This window comes from Diabrotica undecimpunctata, chromosome 8, assembly GCF_040954645.1.
Source record: "Diabrotica undecimpunctata isolate CICGRU chromosome 8, icDiaUnde3, whole genome shotgun sequence".
Lineage (NCBI taxonomy): Eukaryota > Metazoa > Arthropoda > Insecta > Coleoptera > Chrysomelidae > Diabrotica > Diabrotica undecimpunctata.
Genome location: NC_092810.1, coordinates 27952990 through 27975116, shown reverse-complemented (window position 1 = coordinate 27975116; position 22127 = coordinate 27952990). Strand labels below are relative to the sequence as shown.

The window sequence follows — 22127 nt, the reverse complement described above, 5'->3', positions numbered from 1 at the left end:
CTTATAGAGGACGTCGCGACATTGTCTGGAGTATTATACTTTTCCGAATAATTCAAGGTAACAAACCTATCCAAAAACCAATCCATAAAGGACGTGCAAAAATTGTATTGGACGATAGTACGAAAAGTATAATCCGAAGAAAAGTTCATGGATTTTATTTTAGGAACGAACTGCCCACGTTAAAGGCTATTCAACGAGAAGTTAATACAGACGCAGATGAGACTTATATCCATGAGAGTATTACAAAGAACTTTACATGAAATGGACTTTCGGTATGTAAAGAGAAATCGGAAAAGTTTGTTGATCGAGAGAGACGAATTAGTGATATGGCGGAGAAAATATTTGCAAAAAAATTCGTGATTTTAGACGACTTGGTAAAAAAATTTATTATACGGATGAAACGTGGTTGAATGAGGGTCATACGAAATCCAAAGTATGGCAAGACTTGAATATTAGAAGTGCGCGACAGGCTTTCATTGAGGGACTTTCAATCGGCTTAAAAGCACCCTCGGGCAAAGGAAGACGTCTCATTATAACGCACATTGGAAGTGATTCAGGTTTTTTACAAGATGGTTTAAATGTGTTTATCTCAATCAAAACGGGCGATTATCATGAGGATATGAATTCGGATGTGTTTGAAAAGTGGTTTTCGTCTATACTGACTCTTGTAGATCCTGGTTCGGTAATTATAATGGACAATGCACCTTATCACAGCCGTCGTATGGAAAAAATACCGACTTCTGCATCTCGAAAGGCAGATATAATAGATTGGTTAAGAAGTAAAAATATAGATTTTGATGAATCCATGATAAAGGTTCAATTACTTGATATAGTGCGCGAACATAAGAGTTCATACATCAGATTTGCAGTAGACGAAATGGCACGCGAGCATGGCATCACCGTATTAAGAACTCCACCGTATCATTGTGAATTGAATCCCATCGAGCTAATATGGGCACAAATAAAAAATGAGGTAGCGCAAAAGAATACAACCTTTAAATTAAAAGATGTCAAATTATTATTAGACCAAGCCATACAAAATATAACCGCTTCCAACTGGCAGTCATGCATTAACCATACACAGAAAGAAGAAGATACAATGTGGGACGTAGACACGTGTGTTGATGTTCTTATCGAGCCCATTATCATTACTCCAGGAGAAGATAGTAGTGATAGTGAATTAACAACAGGAAGTGATTCAGAATAAAAATATTTCTTTAAAATAATAACTAATAGATACAATTCTAGAGATTTTTTGTTGCTACATTCGGAGACTACCTGTGAGATCCTTCGTCCTACCTGGTTATAATTTTCTAAGTAGGTATGTACCTAATAACTATATTATTATTATTATGGCAAGTTTGTTTTAGTTATTTCGAAACTATTACCTATTTACAAATTCATTCACATTTACTTAAAACTCTCATGTAGAAATTGATTGTAAATAAAAGCTCAAAAGAAAAAACAAGGCTGTTTCGGGAATTCTATTATTTCCATTTTAATCGTATTTAATTGGAAATTTCCAGGTATTATATTTGTGTTCTTGGAAATTGCTCAATTTGAATGCTACGTCGTGTTTAGTTTAAAACGCATATTATGACTAACGAGGGTTTTTCAAAAGGTTAATCTGACAATTCATCTACAGTTTGATGTCTTAACGGTGGAATTTTAACGGTACACATTTTATAAAAAGCAGTGGAAGATATTCTGTTGGGGAAATGCAAGGCGATACAATAGTTATTAGTTATTCTTACGTTTACTACTAAAAGTTTCGTTTATATTTTTAAGTTATTTTCTTTCTTGTTTGTTATGAATTTAAGATATTTATAAATGATAGGTTTTGTTTTTTACAAATTATTACGAACCAAAAGTATATTCGTGACATTTCATTATTATAAGGGAGAAAGTTTTGGATTTAAAATATAATATAATTTAGCACCTCGACACCGTAAGGTACAAAAGGACGGCTTAAGTAAGTAAGTATAATTTAGCATTTGAGATCTTGTAAAATAAACATGTACATATTTGTTAAACTAAAAATAATATAAATGAATGAAAATATTGTGTGTACATCTGGATTACACAATTAATTGTTAAGACGTAATATTTTGAATATAATATTTTTACATAACATTTTAACAAAATATATTTAACATAAATTAACAATTTTACCGTTGACGCAAAAATATTTTTATGGCAAGTTTCCTATTATTTTCCTTATTTTAAAAATATACACGCCACCATTGAACTACACGCGTCTCTCATCTCGGACCCATCGAGGATCTATCATTTCTAAGCGATAACCTGACAATCCTATTGAATTTATAGTATAGAAGTGTTACCAAGGAGTTGGAAATCTCGCATATCACAGTTAATAAAGTTTAAAAAAAATATGGCTTCAGAAATTTAAATATTCGAAAACTCAGGAGTTATTTCCCGGAAATCAATTTCGTATAACGGAGGTTTGTGAAACTGAAATGAATGCATCTCACAAAAATGATATATGTATTTATAAAAAATATCCTTTTCACCGATGGATCGTTATTTTCAGTACGGGGTCATTACAATCCTTCTAGAACACAGTATTGGTCTCAGAAAAATGATATCGAAGTATTGTACATCGCACCCAACGCCCTCAAAAACTTAATGTGTGGACCGGCATTTTAGGTGACCATGTAATTGGTCCATTTTTCATTGAGGGGATTCTGAATTCAGCTAAATATCTTGCTCTTTTACAAGATAACATTATTCCAGCTATTTAGAGTCCAGATGTACATTTATAAGATGTCTGGTATCAAAAGAATGGCTGCTCGGTTCATAATGCGCGTATCGTGAGAAATTATTTAAACACAATTTTTCAGGATCGCATTATAAGCCGAATAATCCAAATTAAATGACATGCGAGATCTCCCGATTTGGCTCACACGGATTTCTTTTTCTGGGGACATATTAAATCCACCATCTGTGACTACGATCTCGAGGAGCACATAATCTACTTAGAAAATAAAATAAGAAATGCATGTGCTACGATTACAGCACAACAGCCTTCAAATAAGGTAATAGACTAGGTCTTGCAAAAGAAGTTGACATATTTGAAACTTTTATTTAGTTTACTTGTTATTTTATACAATAGAATTTATTGTTTATTTTTAAATTTCTTTAAATGAATTATTTATTTTTGTTTATCTACTTTTAAAATAATAGTTTTTCTTTTTTCGGTGGGCATAGTCTACAATAAATGTTTTTATTGTAAGATTTTAACTGTATTGCAATAACTTACATTATTTACGTATAATAACATTATTTACGTATATTTACGTAGCAGAATTAACTCGCTCGATGCATACGCAATAGAATCTTAATTGATACTAACAGTTAAAACTAAAACGTTTGCGGCCTTGTAGACAGCAGTGGGCTTGAGAAAGCGCAGTTGCCACACTTACCTCAATGTATATTACCTATGTCCAGCTGAAAGATTCACGTACTGTGTATATTCGCGTAGAAATAATATTTGAAGATTTCTATTAATGTAAACTTTAAGAAACACACCATAACTTGCTTTATTTAATTTGTATAAGTGGATTATAAGCGTTTTTATGAAGCACACTTGTCCGTATCACACTTTAACTGCGTTTGAAAGAAGGTGACATTTTGGCATAAATTGGTAACACTTATTTGACAGTTGCGGTGTTGAGACTTCGGACTTGTTTTTATTAGTTACTATTAATTAAACTCTGTTTTTTTTTAGAACAAAATTAGTATGATTTTATTCCAAAATGTCACATAAGAAATAGTCGTTGTAAAGGTATGGTAGCTTCTTTGATTCATTATTTTGATCAGGAACGTGATAATAACGGCCCCACTCTACCGTTGACTGCTGTTAGGGAAGTATGTAATGTATTTTTTATATATTTATGTAGATGCTTAAAATAAGGAGAGAGAAGAGAGAAAAAGGATTTTTTAAAAAACAACGAGGATAGATGCCTTTAAGCTAAGAACAAATGAAGAGCAATTCCGAGAGGTCTTAACAGATAAGTTCGAATCTGATCCTTCACATAATCAAGATCAAATTGAGGAGATTAATAAAAACATAAATAAAAATTTTCTCGCAGCGGGACTACAGGTCGCAAAGAAAACAAGGACTAAAGAAGACAAAATAAGCAATGAAACTAAACAGCTAATGACGGAAAGAAGACAACTACTAGCGCAAAACAAACGCCATACTCAAGAATACAGAGAACTTAATAAAACAATTAGAAAAGAACTAAAACGCGACATACAAAAATGGAACGAGAACTTAATAGAGCGAGTCATTGAAAACAACAGAGGCTTAAAATGTCTAAGACCCGCACTGGGAGTTCAAAAAATCATCAAAATTAAAGACGCTAACAATAAGGAAGAGAAGGACAAATATAAAATAACAAATATTGTCGAAGACTTCTACACATCCTTGTACAGCTCGCAAGGCCAGCCTAATGAAACAACAAAGGAGAACGTCAAAAGAAAAATAAAAAACGTGGGATCAAAAGTACTACCAAATATAAAGGAATTCGAAATTGAAAGAGCTTTAAAACAGCTAAAAAATAATAAAGCTCCAGGACACGACGGTATAATTGCCGAGCTCTTGAAAACAAGCAAGACATTAACAATCCCTGTACTAACAGAGCTATTTAATAGATGTCTCCATAATAGCAAGATCCCTAGAGACTGGAACGAGAGTCTAGCAATACTCTTACACAAAAAAGGGGACAAATATGATCTACAGAATTATAGACCTATATCGTTGCTCAGTCAAGTATACAAACTATTTATGAGAATTATTAACAACCGGTTAACCTACAAAATGGACAATTACCAACCGGTTGAACAGGCTGGCTTCCGCAAAGGATATAGTACATCAGATCATCTGCTGACAATGAGAACATTGATAGAGAAGGCAAATGAATACCAACTACCCGTATTTCTTGCCTTCGTCGACTATGAAGAGGCGTTTGATAGTATCGAGATTTGGGCCATAGAACAAGCCATTAATAATTGTAGAATAGATTCGAGATATAGGCAACTAATACATAATATATATGAAAATGCAACTATGATAGTACAACTAGACGAAAATACAAGTCCCATCCCCATTAAGAGAGGAGTGAGACAAGGAGACGTAATATCGCCAAAACTTTTCAACCTAGCCCTAGAAGACGTCTTCAAAACTACAAATTGGTCAACCTATGGTATTAACGTTAATGGCAACAAGTTAAACCACCTCAGATTCGCTGACGACATAGTGATTATAGCGAGCACATTCGAGGAACTGCAAATTATGATGGGGGAACTAGCAGCCAGCTCCCAATACGTCGGCCTAAAAATGAATATGAAAAAAACAAAAATAATGACAAACACAGATGACCCCAGACGTATAACTATAAATGGCAGTGAGATAGAACAAATCCAGGAATACATCTACCTAGGCCAAATCCTGAGACTTGACAAAGAGAACCAAAGTGCGGAAATTACTAGAAGAGCAAGACTAGCATGGGCAGGATTTGGAAAACTTAGTTGGATACTTAAGAACCGTAAAATACCCCAATACTTGAGGAGCAAAGTGTTCAACCAATGCATCCTTCCTATCATGACATTTGGATGTCAAACCTGGACCCTAACCAAGGCAAACATGAATAAACTAGCCACAACAGAAAGAACAATGGAAAGAGCAATGTTAGGTATACGATTTGTCATATAAAAAGAGGAACGACTGGGTAAGATCCAAAACAAAAGTCGAGGATATAGCAACAAAAATTGCCAAAATTAAATGGAGCTTCGAGGGCCACACTGCTAGACAAAAAGACCAACGTTGGAATACTACACTACAACATTGGAGACCTTACGAAAGTAAACGACCAAGAGGAAGACCACAGATGAGATGGGTTGATGATATTAAAAGAATAGCCGGAAGAAATTGGAAATATGTTGCTCAGGATAGAGACCGATGGAAGGAGTTGGGAGAGGCCTATGTCCAAACATGGACGACAGAAGGCTAAGAAGAAGAAGAAGCTTAAAATATATATATTCTTATTTTAGCGTGTAGTTGCAACTTTAAATTTACATCTTTCTACTACAGGCCGTAAAAACTAATAAACAATGTTCGACTTAATTCGACCATATGGGAAACTTTTTTACTTTTAGTTTTCTGAAAAAAGTTAATCTTTATAAAAAGTTCTGAATGATCGAAAATCTAAAGTACAATCATCAGCTAATAAATTTTTTCAGTCATATACGAGGTTTGCCAAAAAAATATGAACATACACTTCATATTTTTTGGCAAACCGCTTTTTAAATGATTCAGTATGTAGTAAGATTCATTTACCTACCCTTAAAAAGTAAAACACTGCTCCTAAAAATAGGGCGAGTCCACCACACGTGGTTAGAGACAAAGAAATTAACGTTAGAGCTACAACGACCGGTACCTTATGTAAATAGCTCATAAGGTAGTCGGACCAAGCCATATTGAAGCTAACACTACGAGCCAACAACCTGAAATAAAAACAGATAGTTAATTCTACATCGCCAGAAGTCAAAGAACTAAACATTATACTATTTAATATTGGATTGAATTGTTTAAATAGTACAGGTATAGTCCTACCAGAGATCTAAGAGAGTCATTAATATTTATTATCGGTAAGTGTCTACCGCAACGCAGCGGTTTGTTATTGGAAATGATTCAGATATAAAGTTTCCTTCTTTAACGACACTTCTTACATTTTTGTATATATTTGCGATAGCATCCACATACTCTCTACTGAGACCTACTTTCGTCAATGTTTGAAACAGTTTTTTTCAAAGGTACCGTATCGTATGCCTTCTCTAAATCTACAAACAATAACTGGGTAGATAGGTTCCTTGCTTTCCGTTTTTCGATTACCTGCTGCAGAACGAATATACCATCAGTGCACGATCTTCCTGTACGAAATCCATTTTGTTCTTTTATGTCTTCATATTCTGATTCTATTCTTTCTTTTATTATTCGACCGTACAATCTCCCCACTGAGCTGATAACAGTTATTCCCCTATAATTAGAGCATTTGCGTTTATCCCCTTTCTTGAATATTGAGCTGATGTATCCAACATTCCAATCATCAGGTATATTTTAGCCTTTTAAGCATTTGTTAAATAGTTGAACCAACATCTCATGTAATATTTTTGGTCCATACTTTAACAACTCAATTGGAATGTCTCCAGGTCCTGCTGCTCTACCATTTTTCGATCTTTTGAGAACATCGCTCAACTCTCCGGTTAATTATCCTGTAGTGAAATTCAACGTTGCTTCCCAAGACAGGAAAGATTTATTTTCACGTTCAGAGCGTCTGTGAATAGCCGTCTCTGATAATCCCTATTAGGGTGAAATACATATAAGCGGATATACAGACGCAGTATACGTGAAATCAAATCTTAACTGTCTTTTTGCTTTTATTCCGGTATACTCTTTATGAGTACTAGAAAACAATTCGCTAAGGATTTTTGCTTAGTTGAGGGGATATGTTGTGAAATGCAATTTTAGATTCCCCATGTCTCTAATAACATCTTTATCGACGTCTGTTTTGCCTTGCAATTCTTAGAAGGTAAATATTAAAGCATAAATCTGAATTTGGTTTCGAAAATTACTTTACGGATTAATTACTTGAAACTTTAAAATCATTTTCCATCAGAAAACAATATTATTGCGACAGTTTGGCGGAAGAAATGGGTCATACAGTATTAAGACTTCCTCCTTACTATTGCATATTTAATCCGATTGAACACATATGGCATGAGCTAAAAGCATCGATAAGGAGAAGTAATGTTTCGCCCACCCTGAATTCATCTGTGGTTTGTCTAATTGAATTAGAAATGGAGAAAATAGCCAATGGCAGCTGGAAAAATAGTGTTGCCCATGTTTTAAAGATGGAAAGATATTATATAAATACAGATAGGTTGCTCAAAGAAACAATTATTATAGATCTAGATAACGACAGTGATAGTGAAACTGACTTGTGAATGTAATTTTTTAAATTTAATTTATGTAAATATTTTTAAATTCAGTTGATACCTGTATAAAACCAGCTCTTAGACATATCTCAATTTTGAAAATAAATTTTTAAAATATTTTTGCCTCTGTTCTTTTTGTACTGAATTTAGAAATGATAAAGTTTTGTAAATATGTGAATGTAGTGTATGTAAATATTTTTGCAACTATTATAACTTTTAGTAGACAATGATAAAGACCGGCTTTTAAACACACCTAACAATCGAATAAGTAATACAAATCGAAAATAAAAGTACGGTCCTGTCCAGAGGCGATCCCCCACTGCCTTGCGGTAGACACTTATCGATAATAAATTTTAATGACTCTCTTAGATCTCTGGTAGGTCTATAGCATAGTTTATATCGGTAACAGCGCTACGTTACAATTGTTTTGTCAAGATGATTCTGACGTTTTGAAAATACTTACTTTAATGAAAGTTTGTGTACTGTAGATTCCATGGCAATTAAAGAAATGCTGAAAAGCACGATCAGTATCCAGAAAAATCCAACACTGCATGTGTAAAGAAACAACGGTACCAGGAAAAAATCAACGCCATCGCCTACCAGATGTATATGGTCCGGTTTGAGCAGAATATCAGGCAAAAAGGGAAGACTAAAAATAAATATAAGCTTAATTTGAATCAATGTTTAAATAAATATTTACTAGTTTACAATGAGGTCTGCGCACAAAGATATTACCTTAATAAACGGGTCAACAATACGTAAGCGCAAAATACGTAGTAAGGTTTTGCGCCTTCTTGAATAGCAGTAAATATAATTGAGCAATATCCGTTTTCCAAAGTTATTAGTTGATGTCTCAACGACATCAAAGCTATTACAGCCAGGTTGGCTATCAACAATGGTGTGTACGTCCTAGCTAGTTGCCCGAGAACACCAAACAAAGAAGACTGGACACTACAAAATAATTCAATTATAAATAAATATTGCTTTAGTTAATAATGAAAGGTTAGATAATGAGATATTTTCTTTCCATTATTTTAGTACATTTCTGACCATTATTAATAGTCCAAGTTGTAGAAAGAAAAAAACGTGCATAAATTAGTGAATTTTGAAACCAGCACAGCGTTGTGAAGGACATTGCCTGAACTAACCTCCAAATTGTTGGTTATAATTTTTTTAATGTACTTAAACGACAACAATGTGTCTTGATTATTTTTATTGTATCAAATCAATACTTTAGGGCAAAATGAGTATAATATTATGAAAGTAGATAAAAAAGCTTGAATTTGAGCTGTGAGAAATTAAATTTGAGCGAATAAGTTATGCAATATTAACGATTGAATGTTCAAAAATTTAAATTTTTGGTTTTTAAATTTTTGAAATAACTTTCGTAAATATTCGTTTTTTTTTATGAAAAAAGCATTAATCGTAACATCCGATCGATCAATTCCTGTTTGAGAGACGTTTAATTGTTTATTAAAATTCTTCTTCTTCTTCTTCCTACTTTATAAATAGGCAAAATGCCTGTTTTACTTCGGTTTTTAGCCTCAATTGACGTTGTCTGACCATTTTTTCCTCGGTCGCCCAATGATCTTCTTCCATTTGGCGATTTGTCTCTTGCTATTCGTGCACTATTCTATTTTCTGTCATTCTTTCGATGTGTTGATTCCATTCCACTTTTCTTCTTTTGGTCCACGCGTTTATTTCCTCTATATCACATCTCGCTCGTATTTCCTCACTTCTTACTCTGTCTCTTAGAGTTTGGTTTGTTATTTTTCGTAAGACTTTCATTTCTGTTGTTTCCAGTAGTCTTTGTGTTTTCGCCGTATCTGCTCTTGTTTCCGCTGTGTACGTCATTATCGGTCTTATTGTTGATTTATATATCCTGGTTTTCGTTTCCGTTGTGAGGTATTTGTTTCTCCAGATTGTGTTCTTGAGACATCCTACTGCTCTGTTTGCCATGTTGACTTGTTTTTGTACTTCTTCTTCCACTTTTCCGTAGCTTGACAGTTTTATTCCCAAGGATTCAGTTCAAAATTCTTAAATGTTTATAAATTTTGCATGGCCAGATCTTAAAAAAAAATAAAGAACTAATTCTAACGGATTCTCGTCGATTATATTTTTATGTAGGAATAAAAATATTTGCTCAAAAAATTTTTCCACCACTTATTTATTTCTTTGAAGGAGGGATGGGAGACTTTTATGTTATAAATTAATTAAGCTACGGCGCTCACTATACATTACACATATTTTTAACTTATTGAATCTTATAGCTTAAGTCAAGACAAAGATTTAAAAAAAAATTCTACAACTAATAGAAGTGGAGTTAGCTTAATTTGTTTAAATTATTGTAGTAGATGTTCAGCGGTTGGGCCACCTCCTCAACTTCCACTTAGACGTCGTTTGGCTCGAGATGGGCTAGTTGGATTGTGACGAATCGTGACATCACTGACGTTGGAAAGAAAGTAGCTTAAGAAGTAAATAATAAAGGGTTGGGGTCAGAGGGTGAATTGTCAAAAAGACCTTAAGCTTATATTACCTAAACAATCTAACATACAGGACCGTGCGATATGTAACATAGCAGTATTTAACAGTAATAGAATACAATGACAAAGAAAAATCAAAAATAGCGACATGCCATAAAGAACTTTGCACTGTTAATATTACACATAAAAATGTGCGAGCACTGCCAAATCTTTATTTAACGTAAGATATTCTAATACACTCCAATTCAATTCCAGGTTACACAAAAATTCAAAGAATTTCAATATAGTTTTACTGTGATCCTTATTCCTAAAAATAATTTATATGATAATTTCTAACCATAAAACTATAACAAATGTTCAAACAATCCGCTATTTTGTACTAAACAGTATCCCAATCAATTGTAAAATTCTCGTTATTTTTGCACACTCTTCAATAATTAACATTTTTAATAATGATTCAATCAAATTTTTGTTCAGAATAAATTTTTGATTTTAAATACTCGCAGATAAAATAATCTTTTGGAGCTAGATCTCCCGATCTCGGAGGTCACTTAATGTTACAGTTAGGTCCAATTAAACAATTATTACAGCTGTTTTTAAGAATTTCCTTATCTTTCCAGTCATTGTGCGCAAAGCATCCATCCTTTTGAAACCAAATTTCTTCTTCATCTAGAGCTATTTCTGCAAGTCTCGGTAAAATCTCTTCTTGAAGGAAATCTAAAAACTTTTTTGAATTTAAATTTTTCTCATAGAAAAATGGTCCAATAATGTTGTGTCAAAATATTCCTAAACAGACATTTATTTTTCGACGATATTGGGTATGGCTTTCCATAATATCCTCAGGCTTTCTTGTCAACCAAATCCTATAATTTTGAACATTTGGTTCATTTTTACTGTAAATGTATATTCATCGCTAAACAAAATGTTTTTTAAACATCGCCTGTCTGCATTCATCATCATCAGTAGCTCGACAACCCTTTCTGGTTCCTGGCTTGTTCTAGAATTTTCCGCCATTCTGTTCTGTTCCTTGCTTTGTTTTTCCAGTTGGTAGTCTTAAGTGTTTTCAGATCTTATTCCATGTATCTAAGTTTGGGTCTTCCCTTTGCCTTCTCCCTACTGGTGTTTGCCTCATTATATGTTTTGGTGGTCGCCAACAGCCGTTCAACATGGTCCATCCAGCGCAGACGTCCGATCTTTATGGATGTTATGACCTCGTGTTCATTGTATGCTGTGTATAGTTCAAAATTATATCTTCTGCGCCATATGTCATTTTCTTTCATCCCCTTATATATGTGTCTAAGGATTTTTCGTTCAAACGTACCTAATAGGTTCTCATCGCATATTCAAGGACCGGATTTATCAGGGTCTTATATATTTTGCATTTGGTTTTTCTTGTGATGTTAGATCTTAGATGTTTAATTAGTCCATTATATGTTTTATTAGCGATATGTATTCTCTTAACTTCTTCACTGACATTGTTATCTGCGGTAACTAGTGAACCTAGATATGTACAATGTTTCACGCTTTCGATGTTATAGTCTCCTATTGTCAGATTCTGTAGGTTTCTTTGGCCTGTCGATTTGCTGGCCTTCATGTATTTGGTGTTTATTTTGTTAATGTTTAGGCCACTGTTTTGTTCCGCTCTTTGTATCGCATTAAAAGTTTCTATCATCTCTCTTTCGCTTCTAGCTATGATATCAACATCATCTGCAAATACCAATATTTGTACACTTTTTGTTATTATTGTTCCTCTGGTCCTGGTGTTCACTTTTGACTCTAATTATTTTCTCTAATGTGATGTTGAATAGAATACAGGATAGGGCATCTCCCTGTCGTAGGCCCGTTCTCACATGGATTGTATCTGTTAGTGCGTTTTGAATTCGAATTTTGCTTTGTACTTTAAGTGTTTCTTTTAGTATATCAATGCAATTTCAGCTACTGAAGAGGGGTTGTTTCTCTGGTATCTGTTTGATCCAGTATAATTCCATCATATAGTGGATCTTCGTTTTTTTCAAACTTTTCTTTGAAGAATGCTGTCCATCTTTGTAGTATTTCACTCTGTTGAGTTACTATATCTCCTTCTTTGTCTCTGCACATCATTGTTCTTAGTTTAAATTCTTTTATACTTTTGTTAAGTTTTTGGTAGAATTTTCTGTTTTCTGGTGGTTTATTTAGTTCTTCCATTTCTTGGAGTTCTTTTTCTATGTGTTCTCTTTTCTTTCTGCGATGTATTTTCTTCTCTTCCCTCCTTAGCATTCTATATTCCTCCTCTGCCTTTCGTGTTCTATATCGTTGTTGTAGTCGTTGATATGCATTATTTTTCCTCTCTGTTATGTTATAGTTGGTAGGTATTGTTGCTCTTTCCCTATGTTTGCGGTGAGGTCACCATAAATAATTTTGATGTCATTCTTTGGACATGAATGGTATGTAGCTTCTAGTTCTTCATAGAATTTTTCCTGTCTGCATTAGCCCTCTCTAGAATTTCATAACAAAATTCCGCTCGTCTCTCAGCATCTTCTCTTAGTTCTTAATGACATTAAAATTTATATGAACGGAATTTATTCCTTGTCAAAATGTTTAAGACCATTTAATTATGAATATTAAGGTACAGGTACAATTAGAAATCACAGTCCCAGTATTTTCAAAATTTTGTAAAATCCTTTAAATTGTTGAACGACTTTGAATTGGTCTGTTGGGAAATCTTACGCTAAATAAAGAACTGACAAAAAGAGAAATCAAACGATTTCTACCTAGCGAAACCGAATTCAAATTTTTACCACTGTGTTTCCTAAAACTTGCGAAACAAACAGTTGGATAAATTACTCGGTAAGGGAATCTAAAATTGCATTCCACATGCCGTTCATCCTGGTCAAAATTCGTAGTGAATTCAGTTTCTGGTACTCCAAACGAAGTAAGTAATAAAACATAATGACGGTATTAGACAGAACATAAAGAGCTGACACTTCGCGCACTATTGCCTGAATAAAACATTTTTATTATTGCTACTTTCTCCTCAACTGAATATATTTTTTAAAACAATAAATCACAAAATAAAAATATCAGAAACATTAATATGACCAAACGCAATACGTCGTACACAGTCTTGCACTGTGTGTGGCCTGACTTTTAGGGGTGGCCTGAAAAATGTATTATATTTTTGCAAAATTTTGGAATAAGTTTTCAGATTTCAGTCCTCTACAAATAGTGTTTGTTGACTTTTGGTGTAAAATAATTAGGGAAGCAGGAATTCAACAATTTAGCATTTTCCATTGAGTTTCCTATGACCCGTTTGATAATTCACCACCCTGTATATATATATATATATATATATATATATATAGATCATTTTAGTTATAAAAATTAATATACTAAACTGTACGCCTATAAATAGTGATTTACGAGAATCATGTCACTTCCAGTACCTATTGATTTATTTTAATACAGCTTTATCAATTATTGTAACCTTCCCGTAGCATCAAGATGCGTTGTTCTCGATTAAATAATAACGTTTGCTTACCTTATTTTATATCTACACGATGGATCTAAAATTAATTTTAGTTTTGCTGTTGCATTATCGAAATTCTTAGAAGGTTTAGAACTATATAGCCTCATGATAAACGGTTTTTTCATGTTATTCCTAAAACACGTATGAAAAATATGCAAAAATAAGATATAATATAAGAAATATATCCAGGGTACTTCACACATATTTTTATAAAAGAAATGTCTTTCCACAAACAAAAATTGTAAATGCTTCAAAGTTCATTTTATGTGGATTTGATATAAAACAGCTTGTCTAATAATTTAACTATAGCTCATTAAACATTTTTAAAAAGTTTGTATTTTAATGGTACCATTTAGAGGTACCATTTTTGTACAATTATTTTGTAAAATTTCTAAGCTTATACATTTTTCGCACACTACACAAAAAAGTAAAAAAATATATGTTATGATCACCCTGTATAGGCTTATACGAGGATAGATTGATATTAAACTAGCATTTGATAGATGGCGCTACTTGACACCGAATTGGTTTCGGTGTTGACATTTGCCATTCATGACATGACGTCTGTCAAAATTTTAAGTTTTAAAAACAATTACTTTGGTTTTTACAGCCGTCAAAATCAAGCAAATTTTGTGTTTTCGGAGAAATGGAAAAAGTCGAGTATCGTTCGGGGATTAAGTTCCTTCACAAAAAGGGTAAACCGAATGTGCAAATCAAAGCCGACCTGGACGAAGTTTATGGTGAGGTTGCACCTTCGTTAGCAACAGTAAAATTTTGGAAAGCTGAATTTGTTCGTGGTCGTACGATGTTCAATGATCAACAAAGTCCATGACATGATTATGGCAGATCGTCGAATTAAGTTCCGCGAGTTAATAGAGGTCCTAAACATTTCCTACGAACGCGTACACAACATCATTCACCATCATTTGGACATGAAAAAGCTATCCGCGCGATGGGTGCCGCGTTTGCTGACAATCGATCAAATGCAAAAACGAGTAACCACTTCGGAGACGCTTTTGACGATGATACGACGCGATCCGAAGGATTTTTTTCGCCGATTTATCAACGCTGATGAAACCTGGATACATTATTACACACCGGAAACCAAAGAACAGTCGAAACAGTGGCGCAAATGCGGCGAAGGGTCGCCGAAGAAGGCAAAGAGTGCACATTCGATCGGCAAAGTGATGGCGACTGTTTTCTGGGATGCGGAGGGCATCATCCACATCGACTACTTGGAAAAAAGAAAAACAATCAATGGTGAGTACTACGCAGCATTATTGGATAGATTCGATGTCGAATTGCGTCGAAAACGCCCCGGTTTGGAACGCAAAAAAGTGCTCTTTCACCAAGACAATGCACCGGCTCACCGATCGGCCGTCGGTAAAAAAAATGGCTCTGAGGACACCGTTTCGCAACAAATGATGAAGTCGTCGCTGAAATTTCGGCCTATTTTGAAGAGCTCGAGCAAAAGTGCTATTCGGATGGGATAAAAAAATTGGAACATCGTCTTACTAAGTGTATCGGGCTAAAAGGGGACTATGTTGAGAAATACATCGATTTAATTCCAAAAAACTTGTTTTTTCAATCAAAGGCTAGTTTTATATCAATCCGCCCTCGTAATTAGGGATATATACATTTATTGTCAGTATTATTATTAAAGTAGTGGTAGTAGTACTAAAGAGTAGTACACAGTACAACAGTTACCAAGCGCTGCTAAAGGAGGAGGGTTATAGCGACAGTCCAGCACCCTATTCTATGTAAAAATATTGCTAAAACACCTAATCAAAAGCATAGGACTAGACAGGATACTTTAAAACAGACTAAGCCATGGAAAAGGATTATGAATTGTGGAACATGGAATGTACAGGGTATCTCAAAGAAAATAAACAAAGTGAAAAATCAAGTAGCCATGTTAAATATTGATATTGCGTTGCAATAACAGAAAGAAAAATGGTAGAGTATCAAAAAGTTGGGGAAAATATGATCACTTCTATAGCGGGGTTCCTAAAGACAAGAAAGCAAAACAAGGAGTATCAATTATTGTACACAGAAGGTTTAGAAAATACATAACAATTTGGGAACCAATTAGTGAGCGAATAATAAAAATTAACCAATCAATACAGAGATACAGAATTGGTTTATTGGGAATATATGAAATAAATGATGATGAAGTAGTACACAACAAAGATACTTTGTTCGAAAAGTTATAGAAGAAATAGGAAGAATCGGCACAAGAAGAGAATCATCTTATGCGTTGACTTAAATTCAAGAATATATACATTATCATTTGCAGACGATCAAATTATGGTAGCACAGGATTTAGAGAAGATATGACACGCAAGATAGCAGAGAAATATAAAATTTGGGGCCTAGAATTTTGGGAACCAGCAAGCAATTAAAAAATTATAAACGGATCGATGTACAAAATACCTGGTGATGAAAATAACAAAAACTGTAATTTTTGAAGAAGCAATATTGGACAGAAATATGAAAGGAAGGACAGAAATATCAATATTAAAAGGGTCTTATGGGATAGAATAATAAAAAGCGAGTTTAGAATACTATAGTAAAGTAATGTATAGCTGCAAAGTAAGGGATTAGAATGAAACCTAAAAGGAAAAAAAATCGACGAACACAGCGGGAAAAGATAAAGAGAAGGTATTGACAAAGAGATAAGAGAGATTGAGCTGAAAGATGACATGTGGAAAATCATAAAGGAATGGATTTTAGGAATTTCAAGACGTTGTTGTATGTTTTAAAGCGATATGTATATATATTATTAAACGAATCTAACTTACGTTATAAATCCATGGTAATCTTCATTGCTCCAAGGCACTGTCAATGTGATAGAAGCATGATGATCGCTTTTCAAGCACTCTATCGGTTCTAAAAACAATCTATAATACTGAATAATATTATTGAGCGCCGGCAGAGCCAGTTCGTAATAGACGGCGCTTTCGGGAGTTTTTTCTAGTATGGTTTGTTTCGAAAACGAGAACATACCAGGCAGACTCACTGTTATATTCCTGTCGTTTACACCGTGAATGTCAACGTGGAACTTTACCTGCAAATGATTGATTAAAATTAAGGCAAAAATAATTATTCGTTCCGTTTGATGATTCGATACAACTCAGAACCGACTCCTTTAAATCGTTTACCAACTTTTCGCCAAACATGAGACTCCTTTGGCTTTTTGCTCAAAAATTGTGTATTTAGCTTAATTATTATATCAACGTATTACAGCAGAAAACTAAGTTTTTTGCGGGAATTTGAATAATCCAGGTATCTACAATTTTTTTAATTATAGTTTAGATCAGCGGTTCTCAACCACCGTGTCGCGACACACTGGTGTGTCGGAAGAACCTATCAGGTGTGTCACGAGATTTACCAATACGATATTTTTATTTATATTTTTTTACTTGTTATAATATACCAATCATGCATTCAACCATTTTGTTTAACTATTAGGTATATTCCACGTTATACCAATCAATAAATGCCAATCCGTAATTGTTTGATGAAAAGACATTTGAAACAAAATCATCAAAGCGTTTCAACGTCTACGTTGTTCCATTCAATCATTCTCAGTTATAATGGAAAAACGAATAAAACTCCCAGATAAGGCACTTTTAGCATCATATAAAGTTTCTGAATTGATTGCCAAAAAACAGAAAGCCCATACTATTGGTGAAGAGCTTATTTTACCGGCATGTAAAGAATTAGTTGCTACAATGTTAGACCCGGAAGCTGGTGAACAAATATCAAAGGTACCTTTATCAAATGACACAGTCCATCGACGTATATTAGATATATGTCAATCGATATTCAAAGTAATGTTAGGGAGGTATTGGCAAATACAAAATTTGCTTTACAACTGGACGAAAGCACGGACATTTCGGGAAAGGCCCAATTGATATCTTTTGTAAGATTTGTGTACGGACCGGAAATTATTGAACAGTTCCTATTCTGTCGTGAATTGGAAACAACAACCACTGGAACTGATATATTTTCTACTGTTGACACCTTCTTTCAGGATCACGGACTTAAGTGGACGGATTGTATTGCGATATGTACAGATGGTGCTGCTGCAGTGACCGGAAATGTCAAAGGATTTTTAAGTTAATTATTTTAATTTAAGTTAATAAAGGATTTTTAAGTCAAAGGATTTTTAAGTTAAAAACCAGTTAATAATAATTACTCATTGCTTTTTACATCGAGAAGCTCTGGTAGTAAAAACTATGAATGGAAGCCAACTGGGTGAAGTTATTCATACTGTTGTTTCTATGATCAACTATATCAAAACTCGTCCGGTGAAATAAAGGGTGTTTGAGAAACTTTGTAAAGACATGGGCGCAGATCATAAAGTCTTGTTATTTCATAGTAAAATTCGTTGGCTTTTGAAAGGAAAAATACTAAACAGAGTTTTAGAACTTAAAGACGAACTACTCGAATTTTTTAAAACAGAAGATGGACAAAGTGGTTTTTGTAAAAACCTTCTTTGGTGTGCTAAGTTGGCTTACCTTTCTGACATTTTTAATAAGCTAACTTCTTTGAATCCCACTATCCAAGGACGAAAGGAAACCATAATATCATCAACTGATAAAATAATTTCTCCAAAAAACTTTTGATTTGACTGCTTTTCCCGAAACCTCTATACCTTTAATTAATTTGAAATCTGAAGAACAAACTCTACTAAAGGAGAGGATGAAAGAGCACTTATGTAAGTTGCAAGAAGGGATAAATAAATACTTTCCCTCTGTCTTGAGTGCTAACTGTGAATGGTTAATTGCATTTGACGAGAACAACGTAAGAAAGGCAGAATTAATCAGTTCTGAAAAGGAACAACTTCTTGAAGTGTATTCTGACACAGTTTTAAAATCAAAATTTAGAGAAGTAGCTCCGGATGTTATTTGGATTTCAGTTAAGGATGAATACCCAGAATTAGCAAAGAAAGCAGTATCACTTTTACTGCCGTTTTCGACCTCGTACTTATGGGAATATGCATTTTCTGCCGATGAAAAATATAAAATCTAGCTACCGGTCTCGACTACTTGATGTGGACAGCGAGATGAGAGTGTGTCTGTCTACAATTCGTCCTCGGATAGATATACTTTGCAAAAGTCATCAGGGTCAAATTTCACACTAATTTTATGTATTCTTTCTGTTTTGTTTTTTGCTTGTTACGTTCTTACGAAATAAAAAATAATATGTTTATATTATGTACATATAAGGGTGTCACGAATCTGTAAGGAGAACGTTAGTGCGTCGCTGAGTAAAAAAGGTTGAGAACCGCTGGTCTAGATGGTCGCATTTGGCAGCTCGTTATAAATGCAAATCTTAAAACAGCAGGTAAGGGTAAGACATAGCCATACGAATGTACTTGAAACTAATAAAGGTTTTTTTTTAAAAAGATGAAAATTTGTCAGTGCATACTCCCAATATAGATACGAAAGATGGGACCATCATGAAGTTTAGGTTATCGTTGCATTTGGCGGGTATGTACTAGATGAATTTTTTGAAAAATATTAAACAAGTGCTTTTTAGTTTTTTATTTGGAAATGTATTTCTCGAGATATTAAACCGTTTCCATAATTTTCCTAGGGTATCACGATAAATCGTTTTTTCCGATTATATCGCCATCTATTAAAAATTCTAAAAAAATGTTCCTTATAAAAGGTACTTACTTTTTTATGAGGGGGAAAATTATATATTTTTATAAAAAATGGGGGTTCTCATTTAAGATTTCAAAGCCGAGCACTACCCCCAAGGGGTACAATTTTCAACTTTTATAAAATAAGGAAGGTCTGGGCAAAGAATATAGATGCATATAGAAGGACATTTCAAATAGGCGATTTGGTCACGGTTATTATACTTCAAAACACTGCTGAAGAGGGCGATTGCATAAACTCAAACCGTGGCCGTCGGCTTAATGAAAGATATAGGTAGCGGGAAGTGGCTTAATAAAATTTCGATGCCATTGATTTACAAACTGTTTTTTTTTACAATATAATCTTTATTTTTAATATATTAAATTGTTAAATTTTTAATTTTAAAACTTAAAAGGGTATGAAATTTTTAATATTAAAAGTATTTATTTTTTTTTATTACATGTAAATAAAATTTTATAACTTTGAATTCAAAATAGGTTTGTATCAACACAATGAAAAACCGTCACGTAACTTTTTATTAAACTGTTTTCCTGCCCAAAAATCTACGAAACTTTTTAAACAATTTTTAAAATATATTCAACCAAAAATTTCAATTTTCTCAAGACTTTTCATTAAACTTTTTGGACTATTTTCTAAATTATTTCATTGAACAATTGTCTTGTTCAAAAAAGTATTTAATGAAACTTTTTACTAAATTTTGAAATTTTCTATTTCGACGCATCTTTTCATCCATAATTTTTTAATAACAACTAAAAGCATTCCTGAATTATTTTTGAAATATTTAACAGTAACTTTTAATGAATAGTCTATCTGAAAGTTTTTACGCTGTATGGGTACTATTTAATCTTGTTTTAAAATAACAACTACCAGTAAAACAAATCCCATTGTAGTAGTCACTAGCTAGCCAAAGTATGTGAAGCTATCAACACGTTCAAAGATATGATTTCCAAATGCTGTTTCCCGTTCTTCATTTGCTATAGGGTCCTTAGTAAGCAACACGTACTTAATTTTGTCTTCGTTGATAACTAGACCGACCTGTTTCGCCACCGTTTCCAATTCTAGGAAGTATTGCTCAACATCTCGCTTGCTACTCCCTATTATGTCAATGTCATCGGCGTATGCTAAGATTTGTATCGATCTATTGTAAATAGTACCGCCATCTTTAATTGGTGTGTCTCGGACTGCCTTTTCCAAGGCAATAAGAGGAAAGCCAGGGCATCCTTTTGACTGAGTCCATTCTTTATCTCAAAAGATCGAGAATTTTCTCCCTGTATCCTAACGCTGGCTTTTAAGTTAGACATTGTCATTCTCGTTAATCGGATAAGCTTTTCTGGTATACCAAACTCACGCATTGATTGGTATAGTACTGTTCTCTTGACACTGTCGTATGCGGCCTTGAAGTAGACGAATAGGTGATGGGTTTCAATGTTAAATTCTAATATTTTCTCGAGGATCTGTCTTATTGAATGAATCTGGTCAGTTGTTGATTGTTCTGGAGTAAAATCCAGCCTGGTATTTTCCAATTATGCCAACTGTGTAAACTTGCAGCCTTTCATAGAGAAGATAGGCCAGAATTTTGTAAGCAGTTCTTAACAGGGTTATACCTCTGTAGTTGTCACACTGGAGCTGATCGCCTTTTTTATGTAACGGATACATCACGCCTTGAGACCATTCACAGGGCATGGTCTTATTTTGCCAGACCAGAAGTAAAAGTTTATGCATTGCTTGTAGCAGGGCGTCGCCACCATTCTTGTAGAGCTCACTATAAATTTGATCAGTTCCTGGTGGTTTATTATTTTTAAGCTTTTTAATTCTTTGGGCAAACTCTTCAGTGGTAGGTGGTCTTTCGTTTTGGTTGAATAGATTCCAATCATTTCGATCTGCTACGGTGTTATCTGCTTGTGCGATATAAATTTTGTGTCGAAAAATTCAACCCATCGGTTCAAGATTGAAGCCATATCGCTTAGATATTTCCTTCTCTATCCTTACAGCTCCCTATTCTTGGCCATTTTGTTTACATTTCTGTAGAACTTTAGAGTTTCGTTTTGATTTTTCAGCCATTCTATGTTTTCTAACTGCTTTTCTTCAAATTGCCTTTTTTGTCTTCTATGTAATCTTTTTCTTCCCTTCTAGGGTCCGGTATTCCTCTTTGCTCTTCTTGTGTATCTAGCTTGATTTGTCTTTAGGTATTCTCTATTTTTGTTATCTATTGCTTCTTTGCGCTCCTTGTCAAACCATTCGTTTTGTCTAACTCTATTGGTTTTCCCCAATATTTCCCATACCTTCTCAGTTATTATGTTTCTACAATTATGTTTTGTCTACACTTCCTTCACATTTTCCCCTGGTTCCAGTCTCTCTATTTCCTCATCCATTTGTCTCCTATACTCTCTTGCACCGGTTTCAAATCAAAACATAATTTTCACAATTAATAAATATTGGTGAAATTAT

General features: G+C 33.8%; 1 protein-coding gene across 1 annotated transcript in view; it reads right to left on the bottom strand.

Moving 5' to 3' along the window:
- The window catches only part of PGAP1 (GPI inositol-deacylase), a 32969-nt gene that overhangs the window by 4934 nt on the left and 5908 nt on the right, over positions 1–22127 (bottom strand). Inside the window, exons 8-12 of the mRNA XM_072539941.1 lie at positions 16809–17074; positions 14020–14139; positions 8755–8970; positions 8483–8668; positions 6366–6528 (exon numbers count right to left, since the gene is read on the bottom strand). Coding sequence (XP_072396042.1) covers positions 6366–6528; positions 8483–8668; positions 8755–8970; positions 14020–14139; positions 16809–17074 — 951 coding nt within the window. The remainder of the gene's footprint in view (positions 1–6365; positions 6529–8482; positions 8669–8754; positions 8971–14019; positions 14140–16808; positions 17075–22127) is intronic.